Here is a 27,676-nt window from a genome sequence, read left to right on the forward strand (position 1 = left end):
AATTAGGAGTATGTTAAACTGATTTGTAGAGTTAGTTAATGAAATGATGACTTGATTAAAATAGCATTAACATTGTTATGTTTACCGTTTTAGTTTATTTTATCTTTGCTTTGAGTGGAGCACAGCACAGATTACTTATGTAGGATGCTGAGCATGCTGGATCTGATCCATGCAATATTCATATCCATCCTTTTTTCTAATGCACTATTCCTATCTCTTCCATTTATTGAGATAATGCTTATATGTAAACCCTTACACCGTTTATGATTTTATCCATTTTTCTATTAGTGTCACAGTTTATGAATTTCTTTATCTAACATAAATTGAGTATGCATATGATATCAATATCCAACAAAACCAATATTAATGTCCACAACAGTCTTAAGCCTCTGCATACGAAACCTGTACCTAGAATAAATAAATTGTAACTAGAAGCAAACATCATAAACAATGAAACTTGGTGTTTGTTATAAACGCTTTGTTGACTACTGTTGTTTTAATGGTTTTGTTTGTTGTAGATACTTTTCTAACATATAAAAGAGTACTTATGCAGTTATACTCATCTCAAATTCTATGAAAAAAATAAGCAAACAAACTTCTACATGACCACATATGGAGGAATGAATGATTAGCCACTTAACTGTATCGCATATTATACTGTGATAATGCCAGATATCAAGAAAATACATTCTATGTCATAGTTCCTTCATTATCTCAGTCAAAAATTGTAGCATCTCTATCTATCTCCGCATTTATTGCCCATCATAAACTCCATGCAGTTCAAAAGATCGAACTTGAGCACTGAACAAATAGTGGTCAAGCCAAGAATCCCTATAACTGTTTCGGCAGATGCTAGACATTATGTATTCCACAAGAAGAATACTTAAACATTTTACACATGAAATGAAGACAAAGAAATCTACATTTCAGTGTACCCTTCATTTTGCATTTCTTCTGTTCTATTCTCCACATGGTCAAAATTGATCAGGAAAGACTATAACTCACAAAGTCCATGAATTTGATCTCTTGATTAAAGGCTTTAGGAGTTTGTCTTCTTCAAGTGATATAATGCCTAAATGAGATGGATCATCCAGCATCATCCTAGCCACCAAGTAACCAGCAATAGACCAGGTCTGGCATTTACGGGCCTGCTTCCCAACGTATCGACCATGTGTTCCATCATAATATTCAGGCCAGTTGTCCTTTAGCAACTTTGTTTCAGCAATCTCAAGGGCACGTCTCGCAATTTGGGGTCTCCCAGTCTTGATGGACGCCGCAGCAAGAAGCCATAAAAGCACTGTAACCACCGCAATGTCCAAAATGTATCTTACAGAAAACTCTTAAACAAGAAAATTGGGAATGAAAGAATAAAAAACGCTGATGAATGGAGTGTATAGTTCAGATAACCAAATAATCTGAATAATCAGATTAGCAGACAATCTCATTGCCCAAAAAGTGAAGTTTAAAAAGTTATGCTCATTAGCACCTAAAAACAGTTGTAGGATTATGACGACTATATTTTTGTGAAACACCTTCAGCTGCTTAACTATGATCATTTGGTCCCCCAATAATTGAATTTGGCAAAATCAATCACCACAAACACACATAGATTACAAATAGACCTCATGCTATTTGGATGTTTTCACAGTAATCTAAATTTTAAACCAACATACAAAGACCTCTAGATATCTGAAGTGTCTAATTACTGCTCTATATACTCATTTTAGAATTAACATACGATGTTTCATACTTTGCTTGAAATTCGAAATTGTAACATTATTTCATGCAAAAAAAAGAAGAGAATAATACCTGGCCATGATCCCCCATTGTGGTAACTCCATCTAGTATTTTTTGGGTCACATCCTGTTATAATCCTCCACTCATGGCTTTCAATGGCAGGATAACAAACTTTTACAGGCATCTCCCCAATTAGTTCCTGCCACCTTGATTCTATGAGATCCATGATTGCAGTGGATTGCTCAGCAGTTGCCATGCACGACAAAATTGCAATACAATTACCAAGGCAAAACCAGCGAAAATCCATCCTAGCAGGACTAACATTACCAATAAAGTATCCACCATGACGAGGCATGAAATCAAAAACCCAATCTGGTAGAGAATCAGGAATGACATTAAATTTGTTGACTGCTGTATGAGAGTACTCTTCTGTTTTGAAGCGGTATACATCATTCAGTTGCTTCAAATCCAACCAAAAGTAGCTTCTCATGTGATAGCTTAAGGCATGCAACCGTTTGACAATTAGTTCCATAATCTCTTTTCCTTCAGCATCTGGCTTAAGCAATTGCAAGGCACATCTTAAAGCCATGAAGAACAGTGCTTGGATTTCAATTGGATACCCATATACACCCTGAAAGTGTAGTTCAAAATTGAAAGTAAGAAATCAACCACTGGGAAAAACTCGCAGAACAAAAATGGATACATAATTATTCTATTCGCGTTTGTTTCTGCTAGTGTCACCACGAAAACAGGTTTTTTTCTTTTTTGCTTTTGCATTGGATTGAAGTCTCAAGTCTTCACAATATAAATCCACAAAGTTGGAAAAAACCTATAGTAAACATCTTATCCTACTATACTTAATGGATTCTTTTTAGGTTGAGGACAGCAGATATAATAAATACGAGGGTATGATAAACTTGAAAAAACTAACCATTCTGCGATCAATCATACAGCATCCGTCAGAACATAGTAGAGTTGGAAATGTGTCAAACCCCTCTGAAAGGCATAAACTGAGAATTAAGTGCATACCCTTTTGACATTCAGGCCTTTCAGCCAAGGAAGTGTCACCTGTAGACTTTGTGTATGCACGAAGAAGTATTATCCACCAAAATCCAGAATCAACAGGAGCAACCCTGCCTATTGCACTCTCACCAAAATCTGCTATCAAGGTCTCATGGTTTCTGATTGGATCATGGAATACTTTGAAACTAGCTGGCATTACCCCTTCTGCTAGGTGGAACCTATCAATCTTTTTCTCCCATGATTGAAGGCGGAGAGTCTTCAAGAGAAAGTTTTTAACAATGTCTGGCTCTCCTTGCATCAGAAAAGCCAAAGCACTTGGGACAAAGTCTCTTACAAACACCTATGCATATATAAATATAATAATAGGTTAGCCTTAGATTATAATAGTAGTGTTGTGTGCGTATAATATAAGTGAAGAGATACCTGATCATAATTGAGTTTGTCATCAGAATTATTATTATTATCCAAAGCAGCAATTGTCCCAACAGGGTGACCACGAAAATAAACCAAGGAACGCCGGAGAGCTTCCCAGGCTTGAGTTAGGATTGGATGTGGATCCCAAATGGGTGATGTTGGTGTATTAATTCCTGATCTTTGGCAAGGAGAAGGTACATTATCAGAATGATCAAAGGTTTCATGATTTTTGGTGAATAGACGTGGAGAAAACCCTATGGCGAGTTCATTCAATGATTTTTCATCACAAGATCTGTTTCTCTCTATAATCAAGTGCCTTGGCTTGTCTGATAGTTTAGACAAATCAATTTCAGAAACAGAGAATAGTCCATCTGGAGTTTGATGATGAGAAGAAGAAGAAGAAGACATGTTGAAACAATGTTAAGAGTATAGCAGTTGAGGTAGTAGTAGTAGTAGAAGTAGTAATGCTGAAAAATGTAGAAAGAACAAGTGTGTTAATTAAAAAGGGAAGAAGAAGAAGAAGTAATAAATGTAAAAATAGGAGTGAAAAGAATGGAAAGAAGAAGAAGATTTACATATATAGGATGAAAGGATGAAAGGATGAAAGGATGAAAGGATGATGATGGAATGAAATGAAAGAAACCTAACTCTTCATATCGAAGAGCGAGTGAGAATATGGAATGTACGGAAGAGCTGATCCCTTTGCTGCTACGTGCTCTTCATATCTTTCTTTTATGTCATTCTTCTTCTATTTCATTTATTATTATTATTAAATAATCTCAATAACATACCATAAATCACTACTTCTAATATATTACAATTATTACTCCTTTTAGCAACCGCCTCACCATATATGTAAATATGTAATGGGCCCAATTGGAACAAGGAATACAAGGACGACTACCTACCCACCTTTTTCTTTTCTTTTCGGATGTCCCAAAAAATATTAACTTATTTCTTTCTTTTACTTAATTTTCTATATATATTTCCAACAAAAACTTTGATGTACAAAAATGAGTTTCCAATGCAGAAATGAGCTAATAACGTTGCTGAGGGGAGATTGTGAAAGGAGGGAGATTTAGTTTCTATTTCTGTCCATTTCCATTTTATTGTTCACTTTCCTATCTCTTTTCTTCCTATCCAATATCCATATCCCCTTGCTCTTTTTGGTGCACTATCAATCCACTTTTCTTTATATGTTGGTCTGCTTTTCTGTTCTGTATTTCAATACTTGACATGGACTATTTAGGAAAACACTGTTTATAAGAAAGCAGCATGAAGATGGCTCGGAACCTGAAATAAGAATTTGGAATGCTGGTTCAGAAGAGGGGTTATGCTGCTTCCCTCGTCACACGTGCAGCCACCAACCTCTTTTCAATTCATGACATTATATTCTCATTTCACTTCTTTCACAAGTTTTAGCATTGATTTTACACTTTCAACCTCTATGGATTGCTCTACTTGGGAACTTGTTCATTAATAAGTGGAATAGAGCAACGCCCTCTTGTCATGAATAATATAGTTCATTAGTCATGGGCATTGTTGTATTCTTCATGTTTATGAGCTAGAGATAATTTAAGCCTTCTTCATTTATATATGCATATTCCATCTCTATGTCAATATTGTACACATTGTTAATCCATACACACATACTACTATTAACACATTCACCAAAACAAAATACAGGTATTAACACTATCAGTGGCTTGAACCATATGCAAGTAAAGTACACCTTTCACCAAGGCAAAATACAAGAGCAGTAACCCCCATCTGCTTTGTCAGAAGTGGCAAGGGCCAAAATTATTGTTCAACAAGTCATAGGATTTTTGCTACCCTTTTCACAAAATCATCCAGACCTTTTCCGACAAAGTTGCACATATGTCCAAAAAACAAACGTGATGTTTTACACTGCTAATCTGTTATAAGAAGTTAACAAGGGGAGAAAATAAGGTCAAAAACTGATGGCCGGCTTTTGAAGATATATTCATACATAATAAAATAGAAACCAGGCAAAGAAAGAACATACGAGTTCAAACCTCCCACTCACATAACAACATAGCATAAGTACAATATATTCAAGCCAAAAATAAGGACGACACATATCAGTGAAAAATTTGTTTATGCTATGTCGACTCATCCCCACATTTCAACCACTTTATATGCTATATTTAGTAGTTAAAGTATGTGCAACTATCCCACACTATAGGTTAAACAGAACCAAGAAAAACAAAAAGAAGGCTGCTATCAATACTCAAGCTATCACTCTTTTTGCAAATTTATTTCTTATTGGTCCATGATATCAATTTTAAAATTTAACTCACCTATTTACCACTTCCACGGGTTGTTGAAAAGTAATTTATTTTCTGTATACAAATTATCTCACTCTTCCTATGTTAGATTTTAAAGGTACGGGTAGGAAACATAGGTTCAGGAGGAAGAAGCACAAAAATAATATTATATAAATTGAGCTTTAGATAACCCGAGAAACCTTTAACAGGTTTTAAAATTTTAAAACACTGACATGGACCAATAAAAAAGGAAGTGTTAAAAAGGGTGTGACAGAGTGTGTTGCTAGCAGTCTAGCACTCCCCAAACAAAAAATTGTTCTCGTTTCAACAACTCTTCCCCTTTTACTAAGTGAAAATTAGCCCATGATAACATAAAAATGGCGGTCCAATGCACTAGGCTCCCATTTAGTGGGATCTAGGATTGATAGATGTATACAATATTACAACCACAAGCGGAGAGGCTGTTTTCAAGATTTGAATCCGTGACTTCATAGTTACGACGAAACAACTTTACCATTGCGCCAAGCTCACCCTCTTCAAAATATAATAATTCACAGAAATCTCCAACGTAGGTTTATGATTGACTGCATTGCATTTATATGTACTTCAAGTAGGCAGCAAATCCTTCATGCTTTTTTTACAAACTACACAACCCTCTTACAAGAACTAATAGAGCCTTATAATGCTACTGCCTTATTTTCCATGACCATATTCATATACTTTCTAGTAATGATCCACATTCAGTTCTAAACTTCTAATCACACATACACTCTATTCTTAATAAAGTTTAACAGCATCTATAATCTTGGCCAAAAAACGTGGCAGACCATATATGATTAATCAAAATAATCCTAGAGGAATGCGGAAGGAAATATACCTTGGTGAAATATACAAAAGGTACACACATTCAAATGATTCATATGCCTCCACAGCGTGCCATGTTTCTCCACTTATCTTTCAAATCGGTCTGAAAATTATAAATATAATTTGATTATTAGCATTGAAGGAATAAATTCAGAAATTAAATACCCGTAGCTATTTAATACTTGAACAGCATACCGGAGTTCTCTCTGAAAATATTTCTAAGTTGGAATATAAGATGGCCTTCCAGTTTCCTTCGCCAATTCTGTGTAAAAAACAACTTGAATGAGAACATAAATCATATTGAAACTGTAATTAATACTATTTCTATCATCAAACACAAGCAAATGCATACATAGATGAGGAACACTCAAAATAAGGCAAATCAGTAGAGTAGTGACAAATTATAGTTTGACTGGCACAAGCACATACTCGTTAACAGCACTCTTAAGCTTATCCTCTTCCAATGCACTCCATTTTTTAGGTTTTCTCCTTTTTGTAATGTTTACTGGTTGGTACTTCTTCAATGGAGACACTATCTTCCTCTTTGGGCTAGGCAAATGAAATCTACTTTCAGGAGGATCCTTAACCAAGGTTTCTTCTTGTATTTGAGGTCTCGTTGGCAAAGAGTCAACTTCACCACAAGTTTTCGGCGGATCCGTTTCCTTGCCATCGGTGCCAAGTTTTGTACAACTTTTAGGTGGATCCATTTCCTCAACAACAATATCAGCAGTAGTCTCATTTTGTACCTGAATTGATGCAGAGGCCAGTACTAGACACAGTAAAAATAATAGTTAGAAAAGAGAAAGAAAGATATATGGTAATGAGATGATAATTTAAAAGGAAAACAGTTCATTACATTTGTGTTGGTTTGGAGGCGGAGTAGCACCCGGATTCGTAGGAATAGGAATAGATGGTCCTCCTGTATCAGTTCCTTTGTGAGGTTGTTCTTTATTGGATTGTTGAGTTAGCAATTGAATAAAAGAAGGACCCAAATCAGACCAGGCATTGGCCAAATAATCTTTAACCTTAGTAATTGCATTCCTTCTAGTATTCAACTCAGCCAACTCTATAACCATTTTGTTATCAACAAGGGAAGCCTCCAATTGAATTTTCCATTGCTTTAACTCAGATGAAAACAAAAGGGACCCACCACCCTCCAAGTACCCGAACCGATCCCGCCATATCCTCTGAACGGCACTGACATATAAGGGATTATTCTCCACAGATAGGTCAGATTGAAGGTATTTTAAGGTGCACTCCAACGCGACAGCACAATAAGCAGCTGTGATTGAAGGTGTGAGAGTGGAAGCATCGCAACGGTGGAGTTCTTCGATTCCTTCAAGTGCTTCAAGCGTAGACTCAGTGATCTTGACTGTGGAGACATGAGATTGTAGGGTTTTAAGAAGAATACTCTTCTTTAAACGGCTATCCCCTGAGTTATCTACAATAACATTGCTTTTCAATCCAATCAATTTCTTCATTAGGGTTTCTGAATTACAAACAAGGAAATCCAAACACCACTCAACTACTTCAGGGGAGGTCATCCCACTTATATATATATATATATATATATATGCTCCTACCTCAACTCATTTATTTCTTTTCTTTTAATTAATTCCTACCTCCTAGACTATTCAATACTTTCAAAAAAATACACCTTAATTTATAAACTTGTGTAAGGTATCCTTAAACAATACTATTAGGAATACCCTTGTTAATAATACAAAAAACCAAAGTTATAAAGTTGGTTAGGTCATGACAAAAATAACTAAGACAAAAAATGTATAAAATAATTTATTATTTCATATATGTCAGTTTTAAACATTATTTGGGAAATGCATATTTCTTTAGGACCAAGTAAAACACGTCATAATATAGCTGTAGTTTAAAAATTGAAATGGAAAATGACCCATATCTGAAGATTTGATGTACTCTTCAAGATGATGTGTGTTCTTTCAAACATCAATTCTATTTTTAATTTTGTTACCTTTCCCAAAAAGCTTAAAAAATGTACTTATAAGCGATGATATATTATTACCAAAAACATAGTAAACCCATTTGAAGGGAAAGCTTTATATTTAAATAAATGAATGTAGCATTGCACATTTAGAGATTGTAGTATTGCACATTTAGAGATTGTAGTATTGCACTTGTTGTTTGGATGTGAGGTTTGCAAGCAAGTTTTTTAATACAAAATTGGATTATTGTAATTTATTTTTGTGTGGATTTATTGTTGGGTTTGATGATGTAAAAAGAAGGAAGTTGTGAATTGTAGGCATTGAATGAATAAATACTACAAAACAAGGAACAGCATTTTGATTTTTGAGCTTCTCTACTAGTTGCCCAATGAAACCAACCACTCACTCTGGAATCCTCTACAGTACAGTACTAGTACTAGAGAGGATCCTAACCCATCATTCTCTTTCTAATGAGAACACCTCACTTGTATTGCTAGTGTCTTCTCCAAACCTGGGCATACATTCCCATTCTTGCTAAAGCTTTCCATTGAAACCTTGCATGACTTCTTCCCCAAGCATTCTTGCTCGACGATGTTCTTTGCAGCAGCCACGTTGCAGTTCCCTAAAGCAAAGCTTCCACAGAAACCTGATGGGTTTCCATAGCTTGCAAACTCAACTGCCACAACCTTCTTGAAGTTGGAACACTTGAGTATTGCAGCTGGTTTCTCAGGTTCTATAACAGAATGGACTTTCATGTCCTTGGATGCAAATGAATTCACATTTGGTGGATGGTTCTCTGTGATGAAGCTGCACACAACATCTCTGTCAACAGTTACAATCTCAATTTGTCCTGGATTTGCAATCTCCTCTTCCAATACAACAAGCAAGTTTTCTTCTTTTGATGGGTTCAGGAATGCTCTTGGGATGTGGTATTCTGACTGAGTAGGCTTTCCAATGGGGGACAGGAAACTCATCCAGTGACGACCTATGCTTTTTCCATTCACCCAAATCATTCCCTTCCCCATCCCGTTCATCCTTACAGCAATAGGATCCCTTCCCTCTGGGGTACTAAATCTTGTCTTGAACCATGACAAAGCTGGTGCATTTCCAACAGCAACTCTCCACTTTACTCTCTTTGATCCCTCCTCACTGAAGATTTTTTGCTTTTCACCTTTCAGACCAACCTACAATCAACAACCAATATAATTGTTATTTTACTATACCTATGCATGCCATAGTCTCTTATTCACATATACTATTATTCATACAATACCTTGTGACCCCAACCATTGGCTGTGAGTTCAATTGTTCCTGTAGTGAGACCAAGGATGCTTATGGACTTGGGTCCCGCGTACCTGTGTTCCATGTATGCTCCACTGTCCTGTATACATATATAACAAACAATCTTAGTCATTGTCCTCCTTGAAATTAAGAAAGTTCTTCAAATATTATATTGAGACCAGAATGAGGAGGCTCTTACTGGTAGTCCAACTGTGCTAGCCAAGATTGTAATACGGTTGTTCCCAACCTTGAAGTTTACAGGTTTCTGGAATTCAAATGATTTCTCTTCATGTGTTCCATGATTAGATCCTTAATTCCAACCATCACAACAATTTAAATTAAAATATTACTACCATAGAAATCTATCTACATGTTTAGAAGGCTAATCAAATAATATTGAGATTTCCGTGCTTAGCTACTACCACTTACCAATATATTCTCCATTTACAAATGTAAGCAATGAATGTCCAAGACTCATAATACGAAGAACTGGTGCTGCACCATTCTTTGGCAAGTCTTGAGCACCCAAGTTGAAGCTGCAGTAAATAATATTAATTCATCAGACACAGAGGCAGCAGCAGTTGCATACATTACATGGAAAGTACTATTATTATTTGTACATATGAAGTGGACATAACATCACATGATTATGTATATGTTAGTTTTGATTTAAGATGCACAAATAATAATAATAATAATGTTCATTATAAGATTATAAATGGTATGTTGTGTATGGCTAATATTTGCGCTATCAAATAGGTTATTGGTGAAGCAATGTGTATTCTCATGTCTTTACTATTTTTGATCCTGGTTGTTCCCGGCATGGTGAATTGTTAGTAGCTAGGTAGGAAAGAGAAAGATACTCACCTGGTGCTGTACCATGCATAATCCGTGGTGTCTTTAAGCAAGCTATAAAGCTCAGCAGGGAGTTTTTGGGTGACCGGAAGTGATGGGATGGTCTCAGAAAACACCTCCCATTTGTGATTGTTTGCAAGAGTTGACCTCCTGAAGTTCCTTGTATTATGTTGTGAAGCTATCTGATAGTAATTGTAGAGGAATAGTTAATTATAAGATATAAGATATAAGACTGAGAATTTGAATTTTGTGCAGTTGTAATGTAATGTAATTACCTGTTGAGTGTTGTAGACCACAGTCTTGCAATCAGGGAGGACACTGATGGAATGTGGTGGCAGAAAGAAGTTTTTACCTCTGAAGTTAATGGTGGCTGCTTCATTTGTGTGGTTGTTAGTGATGAATGCTGAACAAATGTCACTTTGGGGTTTCTCATACACTCTAATCTCATGAAACTCGTTCAGCCTTTGTACACTGGATTTTCCGGTGAGTAGAGCCTTCTTGCATAGGTTCAAAGACCTGTGTGCATCCCTCAAGTGACTCCATTTTGGTTCTCTTTGAAGACCAAATTCATCAAGTGGTGCTTCATCGTAGTACCGGGTTGTGGTGAATGCAGCGCTTGTCCTTCCGAAGTTTGTTCCACCATGGTACTACAAATAAACAATAAAAAGAGTTGCATGAATGCATGCACATTTGCCTAAGTTATAATGAAAGATTGTAGACCATAACTGATAGGTGGTATGATAGTGATGGTACATACCATATAGTAGTTGACCAAGATGCCATCCTTGGAGAAGAAGCGGGCAATTGAGAAGGCAATATCTTCAGCAGATCTTTGGGAAGTAGGATCACCGAAAACTCTGTACTGAGCTGTCCAGTTCTCAGTCCATAGGGCAGGCTTGTATGGTTTGTTTGGGCCAGTGAAGGTATCACCACAGTGCCTTCCATTGCATGCATTGATAACTGGATCAGGTGCATCCTTCTGCTTGCACATGATCCATGGAACTCCAATGTTTTGTGCCACTGCCATATTTGCAGCCCATTGGACATAACTGGGACCATCTTCGTCATAAGCAAGTTGGATATGGTTGTACTCATTCTCAATCTGTGCCAAGATTATTGGCCCTCCTTGGGATGCAAACAGCTTCTCATCTTTCATCATTTTTATGATCTTTGTCACGTATGCTTCCATGTGTTGCTTCATATTCAAAGGAGGAAGCAAACATTATTATAATTTCACTCATTACTTATAAATTATTATTATATATGTTTGGTTGATTATTATTACCTTAAATGGCTCATTGTTAGAGCGGAATATGATGCCAGGAACCTCTCTTAGCCAATATGGAAGTCCTCTAACATAATATAATATATATGAGAAGATGGTATTAAAATGAATGATAAAATGATAAGAGGAGAGTAATGAATGATGGAAGATACCCGTGATTCCATTCAGCTTGGATGAAAGGGCCAACTCTGAGGGTTGCAAACATTCCTTTCTGTTGAATAAGCTTAATAAACTTGACAAGATCATAGTTGCCTTCAAAGTTCCACTTGCCTTTCTCAGACTCATGAGCATTCCAAAAGACATATGTTTGAATGACATTCAAACCACCATGTCTTGCCTTATCAAGAAGGTCAGGCCACATTTCAGGGGTGCTTCTTGTGTAATGAATTGAACCGGAAAAGAGAAGGTGGCGTTGGCCGTTGATTAATAGAGACCTGCCATCATAACTCACATTCTGAATACCACTCACAGAATGAGGCTTATGAAGCCTCACAGCAGGTGCACGCCCTTGTGCACAAGCAATGGTAACAATACAAAGAACAAGAGTTACAACCAGCATAGCATTATGAAGTCTCATCTCTATTTATTTATTTATAACACCGGCCACTCTACTCTACTCTCTTTTCCTTTCCCTTCTTTCTTCAAAAAGGAGCCGGAGGTGGTGGTAATGGTGGTGGTGGTTGATTCAATTGAGCCTAGACAGGGATCCTCCTTCTCTTCTAAGGAGGTGCCCAAAAGCTAGCTGTCTTTTCCAACTTTCATCCCTACATATATATATACACCTTTTTCTCTTTCATTTCTGTTACCAATCACTGGTTTACCTTTTTTTGTGCTACCACATTTTTTGCTCTTTCTTTCATTACCTACTAACTAGTTGCTTCCACGGATAATTCGTTTTTACCATTCTACTACACTATTTTTGGTACACTAACATTAACATATATATGTATGGCAAAACATGCTTGTCAGAATATCATTTTCTTATGGGGATAAATTATCACATGACGGTGGACCATAATAAATGCGTGGTTCAACATGTATTACTATAATTGATTTTCTATTAATAAGTTTAAAATTTTTGATGAAATCTTGGTTAATCTTATTTACTAAGATAAGCTAGGGTTGGTTTTAGACTTTTAGTGCATCATTAGGTACACTATTTATAGTATTTTGTTAAAGACTAAAAATATTCAAGTAATTTAGAGGATGAAAAAGGGTATTAAAAAGCATCTACTAATAAATTGGTAAAGAAATGGTTAATGAAAATAAAGTTTAGTTGGCAGAAACTTAAGCAGAGCATTTAGGGCAAGGGATTATCTGAAGTCAGAAGGAATTCACTTAGTTCACCCCTTGCTTGATAAAACAATAATGGTTGTTATCGGATGGAGATCACATATCCCAAGTCAATCAAAGTGTTCTATTTTATTACTTTTTGCTTTTAATTTTTTTATTTTATCAACATGTTAATATATGATTGGTTTGGGATAGGGAATGGGGCACCGTTAGAAACAGGTGATCCCCATCCGATTGTTATCATGTAGGATTTTTGAAACAAGGGAGGGATACAATTTGTTTAACATGTAACTTATTATCCTAACATATACCATGCTTATAGCAATATTAAAAAAAAGGTTACTTTAAACCATTATAAGTTCTAATATTAGTTGAAACCATCAAAGTCTAAACACAAAAATACACATTCATCCAAAAATAAAATAATAAAGTGGCTCAGTGAGGAATCAAACTAGTTCAATACAAATAATACAAGTCCAACAGAGAGAGTGCATTTGATTTGAGTATACCAATTAGAAGGTATTGCTCGCAAGCATTTATTCACTATATAACAACAACAATAATAATAATATACCTATGTGACTGTGTAGTTGAATGACAAATTTGGTAGGCAGTTATATCAAAACAGTTCATCTATCAAGGATTTGCTATGCAAATTATCAATCTTGGACTTCATAGATAGCATGCTCTTGTCCAGTTCACAAGACTTAAGCTCAAGTTGATTCAAACGATCTCTCATCTCAGGAATTCTTCTTTTCATATCAGCAACCTCATTTTCTTTCTCAGCCAAAGCTTCCACTTTTAATTCTAGCTCTTCCCTCAATGATTCCATTTCATTATCAGAGTTAGTCTTTGTCACCTTTACATCCTGATTCTGATCAATGAGTTCAATGTTTTCAGCAATTTCATCAAGTATGGTACGCAACCATGCTACACGAAGTTGAGCATATTCTACATCCTTAAGAATATCCAACAATTCCTTGACTTTGGAGTTTCTCAGCCCTATAATTGAAGAGGATTGTAACTCCTGGACCACAAAGCACACACACTCGATGTAATATGAGCGAATGACATGTGATTCCAAATGACATGTTGCTCCTATATCCCCATACTTGTCAAGGATAGATTGCAGGATGGGACCAAAACTTTCTTTCACATGGTAGTTTCCAACTGGAATACGTGTTTCGGAAACCACAGACTTGGTCTCTCCTTCATCACCACTATCTTCATTATCCCCGGGAATACCAGAGAAACTAAAATTTATGGATCCACTCAGTGAAGTAGTAATACCTTGTCCAGTAGTGTCATCAACGTTAGTAATTGGAACTACTTTGTGAGAAGCAATTTTGTCCTCCTCATTTGTTTCTATTGGGTTGGCAAGTTGCTTAGTAACATCCTTTAGATGGTCTTTCTGATTCACAGGCTGCCAAACAAACACAAGTTAAATATATGCTTAGCAATTAGCATGACTTTTTGTTTTGTAGAATTTAAACACATATTCACCCATATTTTGACATATGTACTTTCATTTAATTAAGAATAAATGCTTACTTGTCCAAATATCATAAGATACTTGTGTAAAACTCTTCTATCCTAACAAATGCATACTAATTAAACTATCATTGGAAGGAATGCCATGAGAGTGAGAAAGAACTAAAGAAGAGAGGCCAATACCATGATATCTTGGACATGTATTTCTTCAGAAATATGTTTAGAAGGAATCTGCTGAACGCTTTGGTCCACCTTTTTGTTCTCAGGATAATGTGATATTGGCGATGAAGCACCAGAGAGATATATTGCCCCAACTTTTGAAGCAGGGACACTGTCAATAACAGGGGGTTCTGGCTTAGAACCTACCTTCTTTTTCCTATCAAACGTTGAAGGAGCAACATCTGCAATTAGAATGGATTGGATTGAGTCAGAAACATTTATTCATTTTGTGTGAAAATTCTATATCAACTCAAATTAACATTTTTATAATAGTCAAACTGCCAAACAGAATAACAAAAAAGGCTTGCTAACATTGATTTGTAAGGTTAATATAATGAATAGGATTTTGTTTGATGTATCCAGATTATAAACATAAAGACTTAAAGAAATATATAATAAAGCAGAGTAAATTAAGAGGAAATAGAACTAACTTGAAGTTTTGTTATTTCTGTGTGGGTTGGTGTGGTTGGAGTTTTTTTGCATACAAGCATGGGTGCATTGATGGTAGGGATTAGAAACATTTGCACACTTGAGAGTCATCTCGAATGAGGAATGAGGAATGAGAAATGAGGAATGAGAAAAGAAAGGAAGATGCGACCCTTTTTATGTGATTGCGTGTAGGGCACTGCTACTTTGAACATGATTTGACATTTCTAAACCAACAAGCTTTTCTTTCATTATATATATATATAACAACTGAGTTCAACACTTTGACAATAATTCAAAGTTGTTGTCTTCTAGAGGAGTTTTCAGAACCACATGGGCCGCGTTCAACACGCCTAACGGATTTTATTATGTCTCTTAAGTATACAACCCTTCAATTTTACTATTTTACTCATAAATCATCCACTTCAACTTCTTAGGTTACTCATAAATCATAAACATAATAATTCAAAGATATTATTTGTTATTTTGAAGTTTGAACCACCATATTATTTGTGATCTCAAACAATAATAATTAAACAATTTTACTTAAATCCATCTGAATGTATTATATATTATTAATCACGGAGGAAAGCAGGAGGAATGCATTATAACGCATTCAAACTTGTATAAACAAGTGTAGGGAGGGCGTCCGCATTTAGATGAAGTTCAGACTTGAGACAAGTCAAGTCAAGTGCCATCTCGAAGGCACAAAATCATTTATTCTTAAGTTTTATTCTCTATCATCATGGTTGCATTGCTTTGTATCCCATGGCATGTGACCAAGGCATGAACCCAAATCACCTGCCCAAAAAATTGTGTCTCTTCCTGTCCTTATTCAATCAAAGGACAATAAATAATATAATTATTCATTTATAATTTTTTTATTTAATTTAATGATGCATTTTAATTGGTCTAGTACACTGACTAGGACACAAATAGGGACAGAGGATTTCCATTCCGAAGGCATTAGGTCATGAAATTGTCATTGGGCTAATTTTCAGTTTTGACCTCATAAAGAACCAATTAAACGTAGGATATCTTTTTCATCAAACCACATCTTCCAAAAACCTTATCATATATTTTATTACAAAAATATTTATTTTATATTCTTCAACATGATACTACTTAAAAAGAAAAAGTGTACATTGGAAAACTAAATATAATTTTCTTGACACATTAAATATGTCATTTTCGAATGTAAAAATATTTATTTTTATTCTTAAACAATGCCCTAACATGGGTTAACATTTCCTCAAGTTATTTATCATATAATAATATTAATTATTTAAATTTGTTTGTTGAATATATTTTTTTGGATTTTATATTATTAAATAAAAAAATATGAAAATAAGTTATTTCATAAAAATAGTAAAACTAACCTCACCCAAGTGGAGCAATAAACTAAATCGAATGACCAAAAAATCTACATTTTCTCTAGTTCAAAACCAAATCTTTTTCAATGCTCTACATAAAAATTAAACCATGTTGACCATGCCATTTTGCTTTTGTTTCCATTATTTTATATATATTTATACAATTGAAGCGGTTCATTGTATAACATTGTATACGAATAATTAAATAAATAATATAAAATAAATAGCAGAGAATAAGATTTGATAACAGGATTCGGCTAGTTATGACAATTTCTTTAGGAACGTTAAACAACTATCAATATATTATTATATAATAAATATTACAAGTTTTATCATATTCATGAATCTAAATAAGTGATTTGTATAATTTCCTTAAAACTCAAAATATCTAAGTAATTTACTCTTTATTTTATATTTATTTCTTAACTAATACTTTAAAGACAGTAGTTAACTTTTGCCTATTCAAATATTATATTCATCAACTTACATTGCTAGTGCCTAGTAGTTTGGTGGCATCCAAGAGTCATCAATATAACAGTGTTGTGATTTTTTCATCTCATCTTATAACAATAAACTATTTTTCTCCCTTGGACATTTGATCACCTCAAACATTACATATTATTATTGTTAATTTATATTATTTCTATTTATATGATTCGGTTTATTTGTGATATCTATTTAATATTAAACTATTTATTTGATGATAAAATAAAATAAAACAATTAAATATATTTGATTAATAAAAAAAATATACTCGGGATAAAGAAATGATGGCAGATGAGGGTTAATTTGAAAGGAAGATAATTAGGATAGGAATAGGAGAAAAGCGTAATTTGAGTTGATTGGTAAGATTATAAGGATAGGTTGGTGGCGCGTTGAGAATCTATCTGTTTTCTTATCATCTTTGTTATCTCAGAGAGAGAGAGCGAGAGAGAGAGAGAGAGAGAGAGAGAGAGAGACCCAATTACAATGGTTGTTGCAGCTGCCATCAATGGAGTAGGTCTCACCACCACTACCACATCCTTAGGGTTTTCTAGAAGAGCAACAAGAACAACGACAACCTTTTCTCATTCTCCTTCAGTCACAATGACTGTATCCATCGACAGCAGCAAGAAGAATCTCACTCTCACCAAATCACAAGAAGCTTTCACCGCTGCTAAGGTTTTAATTCATTCATTTATGCAATATTTATAATTAATTAAATACTAATTAATTAGTTATTATTACAATTGAAATTCATGGGTTAGGAATTGATGCCTGGAGGTGTAAACTCTCCAGTTAGAGCCTTTAAATCAGTGGGTGGACAACCCATTGTGATTGATTCAGTTAAAGGATCTCATATGACTGACATTGATGGCAATCACTACATTGACTACGTTGGTTCTTGGGGTCCTGCCATTATTGGTCATGCTGATGATCAGGTAACATCCATATCCTCCTCTATCATCACCTTATCCTTCAAATTTCAGACTAAATCTTATATTTTTATATCATTCTTTTCCAGGTGCTTGCAGCTCTATCTGAGACAATGAGAAAAGGAACCAGCTTTGGTGCACCTTGTCTGCTCGAGAACTCTTTAGCCGAGGCCGTTATCTCTGCAGTACCAAGCATTGAAATGGTTCGATTTGTTAACTCCGGCACAGAAGCTTGTATGGCTGTGCTCCGCCTTGCTCGTGCTTTTACTGGAAATGAGAAGATCATCAAGTTTGAAGGCTGTTACCATGGCCATGCCGATCCTTTTCTTGTTAAGGCCGGTAGTGGTGTTGCCACCTTAGGACTTCCTGACTCCCCTGGCGTTCCTAAAGGTGCCACTTATGAAACCCTCACAGCCCCTTACAATGACTTCTCAGCTGTTGAGAAGCTCTTTGAGTCTAACAAAGGAGGGATAGCAGCAGTTATCATTGAACCAGTTGTTGGAAACTCTGGTTTCATTACTCCCAAACCTGATTTTCTCAGCTTCTTACGCAAAATCACCAAGGAGAACAACTCCCTTCTCATCTTTGATGAAGTTATGACTGGATTTCGTTTGTCATATGGAGGTGCTCAAGAATATTTTGGTATAACTCCTGATTTAACAACTCTAGGAAAAATCATTGGTGGGGGTCTGCCAGTAGGTGCTTATGGAGGGAGGAAGGATATTATGCAGTTGGTGGCCCCAGCTGGACCTATGTACCAGGGTGGAACCTTGAGCGGGAACCCTTTGGCCATGACTGCAGGAATACATACTTTGAAGCGTATTAAGGAGCCAGGAACCTACGAATACTTGGACAAAATTACAGGTGAGCTTGTTCAGGGCATCGTCAATGCTGGGAAGAGGGCGGGCCATGCAATATGTGGAGGGCATATAAGTGGAATGTTTGGGTTTTTCTTCACAGAAGGACCTGTTTACAACTTTGCAGATGCCAAAAAGAGTGATGCAGATAAGTTTGCTAGGTTCTTCTGGGGAATGTTAGCGGAAGGTGTGTATTTAGCACCTTCTCAGTTTGAGGCTGGGTTCACCAGCTTGGCACATACTTCGGATGATATCAAAAAGACAATAGCTGCTGCTGAGAAGGTTTTCAGGGAGATCTGATGTTAAATTTTGTCTCATTGCTGAGTTTTTCAATCCTGATTTTTATCTTTACTGAAAAACTAGTTTTGTAGGTCAATTCAGACGATTATTATATCAGTTGGTGTTGGTTGTAGCCTTTATCATTTTAGCATCCTGTATCAATCTACTCACTGTACTAGTTTTATTTAAAGCCAGAAGCCATTTGATGTGAAGCAAATTATCAACATTTCTGTATGATTAGGTTTGCAACATTTTTTTCCTGCACGCACATTACATTTCCCATGCAACGGGACTGGAAAATCATAATGTATGTTGATGGTTTGGTATTTATAATTATAAAGTAATTGGTAATGAAGTTGTTAAATTAGGACCTTCACATGAAATGTATAATGCTGTTAAATTAAATTCTGTCTTTATACAAAATCTGGGTTTTAATCTGAATGGGTCCACCGGCCGGTCTTGCAAGAAGAATAAGTGGTATAAAGAAAATGAAGAGGAGAAGGAATTTGCATAGTTGAGAAGGAATTTGTTGAGGGCAATCTCAATTTCCAGAGGAATGGGATTGGTAGTTATTCAATTTCCAGAGAAAGAGGGTAGAAAAGCAGCAGGGTTCCAATACTGTGATGAAATGAAAGGAACCGCTGTACCAAATACAATAGCAGCTTTACAATGGTGTAGTTGCAGTTTAGCTTCCCAGCTTCTTACTCATAGTGAGTATAACCCGACACTTCCCTAAGATAACTTTAAGGAGTTGTTCATTTACTTACGGCTCTGTAATCTACATACCCTTCAATGATGTTTTCCATTTTATGATGTTTTCTTCCTTGCTTCTAATATTTGATGATGATGATGATGATGATGATTATGGGACTTGAACCTGCCTCAGGAAGTCTAAGGTCATCCATGAAACTATGAAATGATTCAGACTAATTACTTCAGTAGAAACAATTTTTTGCATGTTTGACAGACAGTTTCTTGATGTAATAGTATTTAAACAGAATTTGCAAATGGAATAAAAGAAACAGGTACTGTTTACTCCATTGTAAAAGCTGGGATCTGATCTATTTTTGTTTCGTTTTACGAGACACTTTCTAATATTTGATGATGATGGTCTATTTGAGTTAATGACTTCTCTTCCTTTCTAATAATTTTTTTCCTACCCAATAACAAAAGTTAAAAATCTTGCTTATGTAATAAGTATGCATAGTCTGGCTTTCTTTAAAACACTAATTAAGGTTCTTAATTACTAATTAGATCAATCTTGTCTCTTCCACCCATGATTAAGACCATCTCATAGTGGAAATTTGGTAAGTAGATATCTTCCCAAGTGGTCTATCATACACTTGGGATGAGAGTTTTTGTGACTCTAATCAAGTAACTAAAACAAGCTGTTCTTACCTTATACAATATAGTAACTAGTGTTTGATGGTTTCTTTAGATGGGTTTAATAGCCTTCTGTAATTTACAAGTCAAAGTGAGATCTCTAAGTTACAAGTCAAATATGGAGTATATAAAGTTAAGTTTAGTAAGAAGCACTCAAATTTACAGGAAAAGTATAGGTTGTATATCATACCATGAATCACTAGATTTAATTTATCTTGAGTCAATTATACAACACAATGAAGAAATTAAGGAAAATGTAAAGCATAGATGAAATGGAGTACATGAGTGTCATATGTGAAGTAGTATAAAATGTACAAGTTAATTAAGGAGGTATTGGACCCATTGGTCCAAGACAGCAGGGGAACCATACCATGGTCTGAAGTCATCATCTGAACCAACAGGAGAATGATAAACTCCATCCAAGGAAATGTTAATTGCACCTTCAAGATGAGCTGATACTTGTGGTACAATACCATCACCCCATACTTGTGCCTTCCCACAAACCTGACAATATCATAATTCTTACATCTTTAAGCAACCATAGATGAAATGGAGTTAAAAGAATAGCAGTAGAATTAATGAAGAGTTAAAAGAAGTGCATTGACCTGCTTGTATCCTTGTCCAACAAAGCGAGCTCGTAATGTTATTTTATCAGGTGGAGAAGTGGTTGTAGTGCTGATAATGGCAGACTCAGCATTAGTAGGAAGTAATGAGTCGATATTTGGATTTGATTTGCCAAAAAGTGGAGCCCCTTCAATATACCTTCATTTTGTAGTATGGAAACAGATATGAATAATAAAGCATTAAGCAGTTATAATTGAGTGAATGGAGTAGGTAGGTAGGTATAAGGTATGAGCATATAGTGGGTTACCTTCCAGCTACACAAACATATTTGAGGTGAGGGTTGTGAAGAGGTTTAGGGCAATTTTGTTGAACATAATGTAGGAGTCCCCGTGTTTGATCTATCACACCTGGCAACCCTTTTGGAGGTGGGCTGGTGAGTGAATGAATGAATGAATGAATGAATGAATGAGAATACTATTTATTTAGTGAATCATAATAATGATAATTAGATATAACTATATAAGCACTTACAGGTGAGGGGTACCAAGGGTCAATAACAAGGAAATATGAGAGAGAGAATGAGGAAATTGTTGGATATAGAGACGAGCAAGCCAGCCTCCAGCAGAGTGGCCAATGAAGGATATATGAGGAGTTGGATTTGAAGAAGATAACTGTATAGCTTCTTCAACAGCATCATGAACCCGGTTCAAATACCAAAGCAGGATAGGAGTTGGTTTCAGAGTCCCACGCCAGTAATTGGAGTCCAACAAACCAGATGCATTACGAAGCCAATCAAGCCTTGACACCTTTGTCACTACTGTTGTCACTCCATACTTATCCTTCAACGTTTCCTCCAACTTCTTGTAGTCACTCGAATTGTTCCCTAACCCCTGCTCACTCAATATTCAATAACAACAGAACACTGTAAGTATGTATACACAGATACAGTAATAATAGTATTAGTACAGTATTCAATATTAACAAACCGGGAGAATAACAGCAGGGCGATAGTTGTTGTTGTTGTTCGAAGAAGAAGAAGAAGAAGAGATTGAGCATTTGGGAGGAGACACCACCACACACAAACCCACTTTCATTTCCTTCCACATAAAACAATCATACCCACCCAACCCCCTCTTATTACACTTTACCTTTTCTTTTTAATAATTTACTTAATATCCACATTCATTTTAACCAATCTTCAATCGACACCACTTTATAGTTTATACCTTAACCCATATCAATTCAATTACGGACATTATTCTTCACACCATAAACCATTCAAACTACTTCTCTAAATCGAGATTGTCCATACATTTACCTATAAATAATGATTTATGAGTCTGTATATAATTGCCCTTAAATTAGAGAACAAAATAGTAAATAAGGGAGCTGCTAACACAATAATAATTACTATCATCATATATATCTTTAAATTGGCTTAAGGTCGAATTAAACCTTAAAATTAGGATTTGAGTTTAAAACATGAGCCAAACTCATTCATAACATATCAAGCTCACCCTAACATTCTCTAGGAGTAAAATTTTAATCTATGATATCATCCACTTTAAGGTTGTCAAATCACCTCATAGCTAGTTGTTTAGTCATCATAACTTTCTATTATAAATTATTATATTAAAATGTTATTATTGTTGACATAATGGTATTTTTGACATAATTCTAATAATTATTTTCCCTCCCCTAAAAAAGTTTGTGTTATGAGTCAACTCTTAAAAAAATTGTAAGAGCAAGTTTATCCCCCTTATAAAACATGAAATACATGATATTAAGTTTTATCCTAAAGAAAATGTAATATTTGTTTTAGTATGATATTAAAAAATGGTAATAGAAGGGAAGCAATGATGTCACGTTAAATTAGGAATAAGTAGAACCTGACCCTACTAGTTCATCTGGCTTAATTTGATCATGATCGGACCTAACTAAGGTCAAGTTTTATTGTATTTAAGGTCAGATTCAATTTTAAAAATTAGATCCGATCAATATTTATGATCGACTATGGGAAAATCACAAAACTTCCAACACACGTCCCATTGTTAAATTAAGTTATGTACATAATAATTGTCTATATAATAATTACATTTCTTTGATCAAATGTATTATTGATTCTTTATTTTTGAATCATATATATATAATTAACAATATATATACATAATTCATTTTGTATATTAAATTACATCTTCATATTAATAAATAGCATTGAGAATATTATATCTAAAAAAATATATGTGTTATATTTAATAAAGTATAGAGTCAGGTTCAAATTCAAAGAATCTAAATAACATTTTTAGCCTTGTGACACATCATTAAATGATGACTTACAATTCATGTATAACAATTGATCCAGGCTAGGATTTTTTTTTTTAATAAACAACAAGTCCATCAAGTTTGGAGCCGAAACTTTTGTCGTGGACAGAGGATGAACTTTAATCTGACACTTGAATCAAGAGGAAGCCAATTAACTCAGGATCTTAATATTATGAATAACCAAATAAAAGTAGTTGAACAATAGTTAAGTTTGTTAGTAAGTGAATGCATTCTTTGAAGTTGAGATGAAGGAGTCCCATGAAATTCATTGTTATACTGAACTTGTGATTGTGGCCCAACTAGGTGGAAGACGAGCAGAAGTGACAGGCATGCTTCTAATGTTAATATCAAGGGGCAGAAGACGGTAATGGATGTCAAGCTCCTTGAAAATCTTAATCGTCTCTTCTATCAAAAGGGATCTCCTCTCATATCTTTCTCCCATGTCTTGGAAGTTCATTGTATGACATAGCCAAATTGCTATTCTTATCATGTTTAAACTTTCATGCTCCTTTATCACTATCATAGGTGAAGGATGCCAATGGTCCTTCTTGTTATTAATATAACTGCATTGTAGTCAATACCATATAGATATTTATTATTAACCATCATGCATAGATATACATACTATACAAATTAAGGACACATATACACATACCTCAATATTCTTTGTTTAAGAAGTGCAATGCTTTCAGCCGGGGTAGAGACATGTATAAAGAAATCAATAGCATCTCCCATGTCAGGACTCCGATAGAAATTATAGATGGGTTTCGTAGCTAGGACACTATTAGGGATCATGACCTTTGCATTGTCATCTCTTAGAAATATGGTTGTCAATATGTTCATTTCTTCTACAACCAGCTGAAATTAGTTACCAAAAATAGATCAAATAAAGAAAATTAGGCCCTACCCATTTACATATTATATACCCATTCTTGAAAAATTAGTACTGAGACATACTATTAGTTAGTATATAAATAATGAAAACATAATTTGTCTATATTATTCTAGTACAAATACAATAGTAAACATGATGATTAATTAAAGCAACAACATTTATTAATTACCTGGGTGTTGTCGATTTCACACCTGTCTCCTACATCAAATGGGTGCATGATAAATAAGAAAATGACTGATTCAAACACCGCCCTGCAAGTACTTCCAAATACAAATGCAGACAACAAAGTCTGTGACATTACAAACATAATAACTTGGCTTGTGGCAATTTGAAATATCAACAACCAAATAATCACTACAGTAATGGCCACCACAACATTGAGTATTCGATGGAGATTGATCACTGCCGTTTTGGTATCATTCAATGTCAAAGCAAGCGCTCTCCTCTCTCTAAAGGCATTAACCTGAAATTATTGAATTGCAATATATATTGTCACTCTTTGTGCGTGAGAATTGAAATAGATCAAGTTTGAAGCAAAAAATCAATCATTCTGACACAACTATGGTAATATACTACAAAACCAAAAGGAAAAGAACTGATGCAGCTAGCAATTTGTTTAGAGGTTACAACTATAGTAAATATATTGGCCCAACTCTAGAAATATTTCTTCACATGTTACTTATTTCTTACCACCCAGTTCTTCAAAGCAGATTTGCTAATTTGAGAGGTTTCAGACGCTCCTTCAAAGAGATTCATGGTTTTCATAGCTTCATCTTCTTGCATAAAATGCATTAAATCCTCCAGGTATATGTACCTAGAAAAAATAAAATAAAAAAAGCAACAGGAAATGATTAGTGAATTAATAATGACAAAGTTATCATCGGTCCATCAAAATTTATATATTATAAACCCCCACAAAAAACTGATTAAGACAAGGGATTCAAATGTCAAGTGACATTCACTCTGAATCCTTTTCTTTAGAGAAGTAATTATACATTTAGTCACATGATTATGTGAACACTTTAAGCGATAATTTGATTATTGAATACGTTGAGTGGTTCATATCATTTTACTCTATTAATGAATCTATATTAACATATGATTGATATTAGATATGGAATAATATCAATACCTGGAACTTGGCCTAGCAACATTGTGAAATATTTTCTTGGCTGCTGCTTTAGCCTCGTTTTCACTTTTAATATGCTTGATGGACTCATCATCCCCTTGTGTGGAGTCATCAGGTATGTGCTCATCTAGGGTAGATAGAGCCCCATTTCGGACCATATTGATTAGCCTTTTCATATTCCAAGCTGACACATTTTTTGGATTCAGCTTATGCAGGTGATCAATAGTTATCTCATTATCTTGATCTGTTGTCACCTTGTTAGTGGAACAACATTGAGAAGACTTTGCACTTTTAAGCACTCCACTCTTGATTTTTGGGAATGCAGAGGCCCTCAGGCCTGGTGGAATGGCTACCCCTGCGTTCTGCAGCTTTTGTACCTCAGAAACTAGCTTATCATCCTTTACGGTAGGTGGTCCTGATAGTGTCTCTATTATGAATTGATTAAACAATGACTCTTGAATCCTATCAAAATAGGTGCTCATATGAAATGAAGAAGCCAATACCTTGACCAATAGAGTTTTGAGAAGCCACACAACGGTGGCCAGAAAGAAACACAGCAATACCTTAGTGACATGATTGAGGAAGTCAGTTTTGGTTTGACTACCCCTTTTCTTATCAAATAATGAATGCCAAGCAATCAAGACAAGACCAGACCACAAGCAATTCTGGACAGCCTTCTTGACACCATAGACAAAATATAAGACTTTCTTACGCAACACGAAATTCCTCTCAATGCAGAAGACAACAATGCGGATGACCCAATCGGAGACCAAACGACCGCATATTAGGACAAGAATCATGACCTCCCATTTCCATAACCTAAGGTCCCATAGGTTCTTGTCTTTCCAGGAAGGGATGCAAAGGTTGGCAATAAGGGCAGCAATGATGCAAATGAGGCTCAACCACTCAAGGAGAACCCATAGGCTGAAATGGGTACGATTCTTGTACTCATCCGGGAGATATTCTTCTGAGAAAGGGTCGTCTTCATTATCGTCGTCATCATCATCATCACTTTTTTTGGTGCCGAGAAAGCTATAGAAGAGTTGGCCTGAGGATTTGGGGATAAGATTAGAGTATTGATGTTGAGGGTGAGAGAATTCAGGGTCAAGCAATCTGGACTTAGACCTGTTTTTGCTTTTGCTTTTGGTTGTGCGGAGCAAGGCAGAGTTGGAGGTGTCCCTATCACGGTGAGGAAGAGGAGGGCGGCTTTGTGAATATTGAGGTGTTCCTGTTGGTGTTTTGTAACTAGTGGGAGGAGGATCATTTGAAGTAGAAGAATTGGAAATAGAAATAGAAATAGATGAATCATGAAGTGGGAGCCCATCCATTTTTAAGTCCATGTCAACACCCATTTCACTTGATACTGATGATGTCATTATTTTCTGTTTGTCTAAGAATCTACGTATTAGCTGGGATGGTGGATCATGTTCAGAACCACTAATATTCCCATCATTATTATTATTATCATCATTCTTATCCTTCATCATCTTGTTCTTATTATTTTTACTATCCTGGTCGCTTTTGATGGCGATAGAACAAGATTGTTGAGCTAGAAGTATGGGGAGCTCTTCAAACACAGAGTCTTGGCTTCCATCCCCTGTTGATATCTTCGACCTTGCTGATTTGTGAGAACCATACGGTTTCAACGTTTTCTTCAAACTCTCCATAACAACAACTACACTAATCTTATCCTAGTTATATCATCATACTCCTACCACTCCTCAATAAATATTATGAATTAATTCACTCACAAATTAATCAAATCAATTTGTGTTGCATACGCTACCTACCTAGGTTCTGTTTTTTGTTGTAACTATTGTGTTAGTCACTCAAACAGAGCAGATCATAACATTGTACCCCATACATTGCTACTTGCCTTTTCTTTATTATTTTTAATATCATACGTACTTATTTTTCTTTATTCCTTTTTATACGTACTTATACACAACAATAAATCTAACTAAGTTAGTTATAAGAGGCAACCATCCAACCTCATTCTTCAACTTCATACAGATAGAAAAGGCAAATATAAACTCAAAATTATGGTGAAAGCAAATAAACCAAAAGCATAAGCAGTTTTAATTATATAAATAGATAAATATACAAATGAGGGGGAACAAACAAACTAAACAAACAACAATGACAACAATACATTAACAGGTAAGATGAGCCAAGTTTAAGGAAATTAAGATTTTAGTGGAAAGGACGAAAAAGGGAAAGTGGGATCAAAACAGAGGAGGTTCCATGCACAAAAAAAGGTTGGTTATGTGGTGCGTGTTCCAGCCAACTCTACTGTTGTTACGAAATTATGGTTATCATGTCAAA

The 27,676-nt window shown here is 35.3% G+C and overlaps 7 protein-coding genes across 8 annotated transcripts; 1 reads left to right on the plus strand and 6 right to left on the minus strand.

The window, feature by feature from the left end:
- Positions 473-3,656, minus strand: LOC109327781 (probable alkaline/neutral invertase F). The gene is made up of 4 exons (XM_019560934.1): positions 3,184-3,656; positions 2,669-3,100; positions 1,810-2,368; positions 473-1,297 (listed from the first exon to the last, which is right to left on the minus strand). Exons 1-4 carry the CDS (start codon positions 3,580-3,582, stop codon positions 1,002-1,004), a joined length of 1,686 nt encoding a protein of 561 aa, XP_019416479.1. The 5' UTR covers positions 3,583-3,656; the 3' UTR covers positions 473-1,001.
- On the minus strand, positions 5,004-7,868 carry LOC109327791. The gene is made up of 5 exons (XM_019560944.1): positions 7,183-7,868; positions 6,756-7,095; positions 6,522-6,588; positions 6,340-6,429; positions 5,004-5,090 (listed from the first exon to the last, which is right to left on the minus strand). The coding sequence occupies exons 1-4, from the start codon at positions 7,805-7,807 to the stop codon at positions 6,379-6,381; spliced, it is 1,083 nt and encodes a 360-aa protein (XP_019416489.1). The 5' UTR covers positions 7,808-7,868; the 3' UTR covers positions 5,004-5,090; positions 6,340-6,378.
- On the minus strand, positions 8,582-12,455 carry LOC109327778 (beta-galactosidase 13-like). Of its 2 annotated transcripts, none has more exons than XM_019560928.1 (10): positions 11,858-12,455; positions 11,706-11,772; positions 11,178-11,615; positions 10,696-11,067; positions 10,433-10,602; positions 9,995-10,101; positions 9,765-9,874; positions 9,558-9,665; positions 8,738-9,468; positions 8,582-8,693 (listed from the first exon to the last, which is right to left on the minus strand). In XM_019560928.1, the coding sequence occupies exons 1-9, from the start codon at positions 12,280-12,282 to the stop codon at positions 8,752-8,754; spliced, it is 2,514 nt and encodes an 837-aa protein (XP_019416473.1). In that variant the 5' UTR covers positions 12,283-12,455; the 3' UTR covers positions 8,582-8,693; positions 8,738-8,751. The 2 variants fall into 2 exon arrangements, with proteins under 2 accessions (XP_019416473.1, XP_019416474.1); XM_019560929.1 differs by having other exon boundaries at positions 8,733-9,468.
- LOC109327790 lies at positions 13,422-15,356 on the minus strand. Its single transcript, XM_019560943.1, has 3 exons — positions 15,140-15,356; positions 14,673-14,890; positions 13,422-14,421 (listed from the first exon to the last, which is right to left on the minus strand). Exons 1-3 carry the CDS (start codon positions 15,246-15,248, stop codon positions 13,618-13,620), a joined length of 1,131 nt encoding a protein of 376 aa, XP_019416488.1. The 5' UTR covers positions 15,249-15,356; the 3' UTR covers positions 13,422-13,617.
- On the plus strand, positions 17,407-19,295 carry LOC109327783 (glutamate-1-semialdehyde 2,1-aminomutase, chloroplastic-like). The gene is made up of 3 exons (XM_019560936.1): positions 17,407-17,668; positions 17,755-17,928; positions 18,012-19,295. The coding sequence occupies exons 1-3, from the start codon at positions 17,477-17,479 to the stop codon at positions 19,077-19,079; spliced, it is 1,434 nt and encodes a 477-aa protein (XP_019416481.1). The 5' UTR covers positions 17,407-17,476; the 3' UTR covers positions 19,080-19,295.
- On the minus strand, positions 20,732-22,140 carry LOC109327792. The gene is made up of 5 exons (XM_019560945.1): positions 21,992-22,140; positions 21,537-21,895; positions 21,313-21,435; positions 21,047-21,203; positions 20,732-20,945 (listed from the first exon to the last, which is right to left on the minus strand). The coding sequence occupies exons 1-5, from the start codon at positions 22,109-22,111 to the stop codon at positions 20,760-20,762; spliced, it is 945 nt and encodes a 314-aa protein (XP_019416490.1). The 5' UTR covers positions 22,112-22,140; the 3' UTR covers positions 20,732-20,759.
- On the minus strand, positions 23,565-27,043 carry LOC109327609 (mechanosensitive ion channel protein 6-like). Its single transcript, XM_019560785.1, has 5 exons — positions 25,355-27,043; positions 24,913-25,036; positions 24,392-24,685; positions 23,983-24,185; positions 23,565-23,890 (listed from the first exon to the last, which is right to left on the minus strand). The coding sequence occupies exons 1-5, from the start codon at positions 27,016-27,018 to the stop codon at positions 23,599-23,601; spliced, it is 2,577 nt and encodes an 858-aa protein (XP_019416330.1). The 5' UTR covers positions 27,019-27,043; the 3' UTR covers positions 23,565-23,598.

The sequence above is a fragment of the Lupinus angustifolius genome, chromosome LG15 (assembly GCF_001865875.1).
Source record: "Lupinus angustifolius cultivar Tanjil chromosome LG15, LupAngTanjil_v1.0, whole genome shotgun sequence".
Taxonomy (NCBI): Eukaryota; Viridiplantae; Streptophyta; class Magnoliopsida; order Fabales; family Fabaceae; genus Lupinus; species Lupinus angustifolius.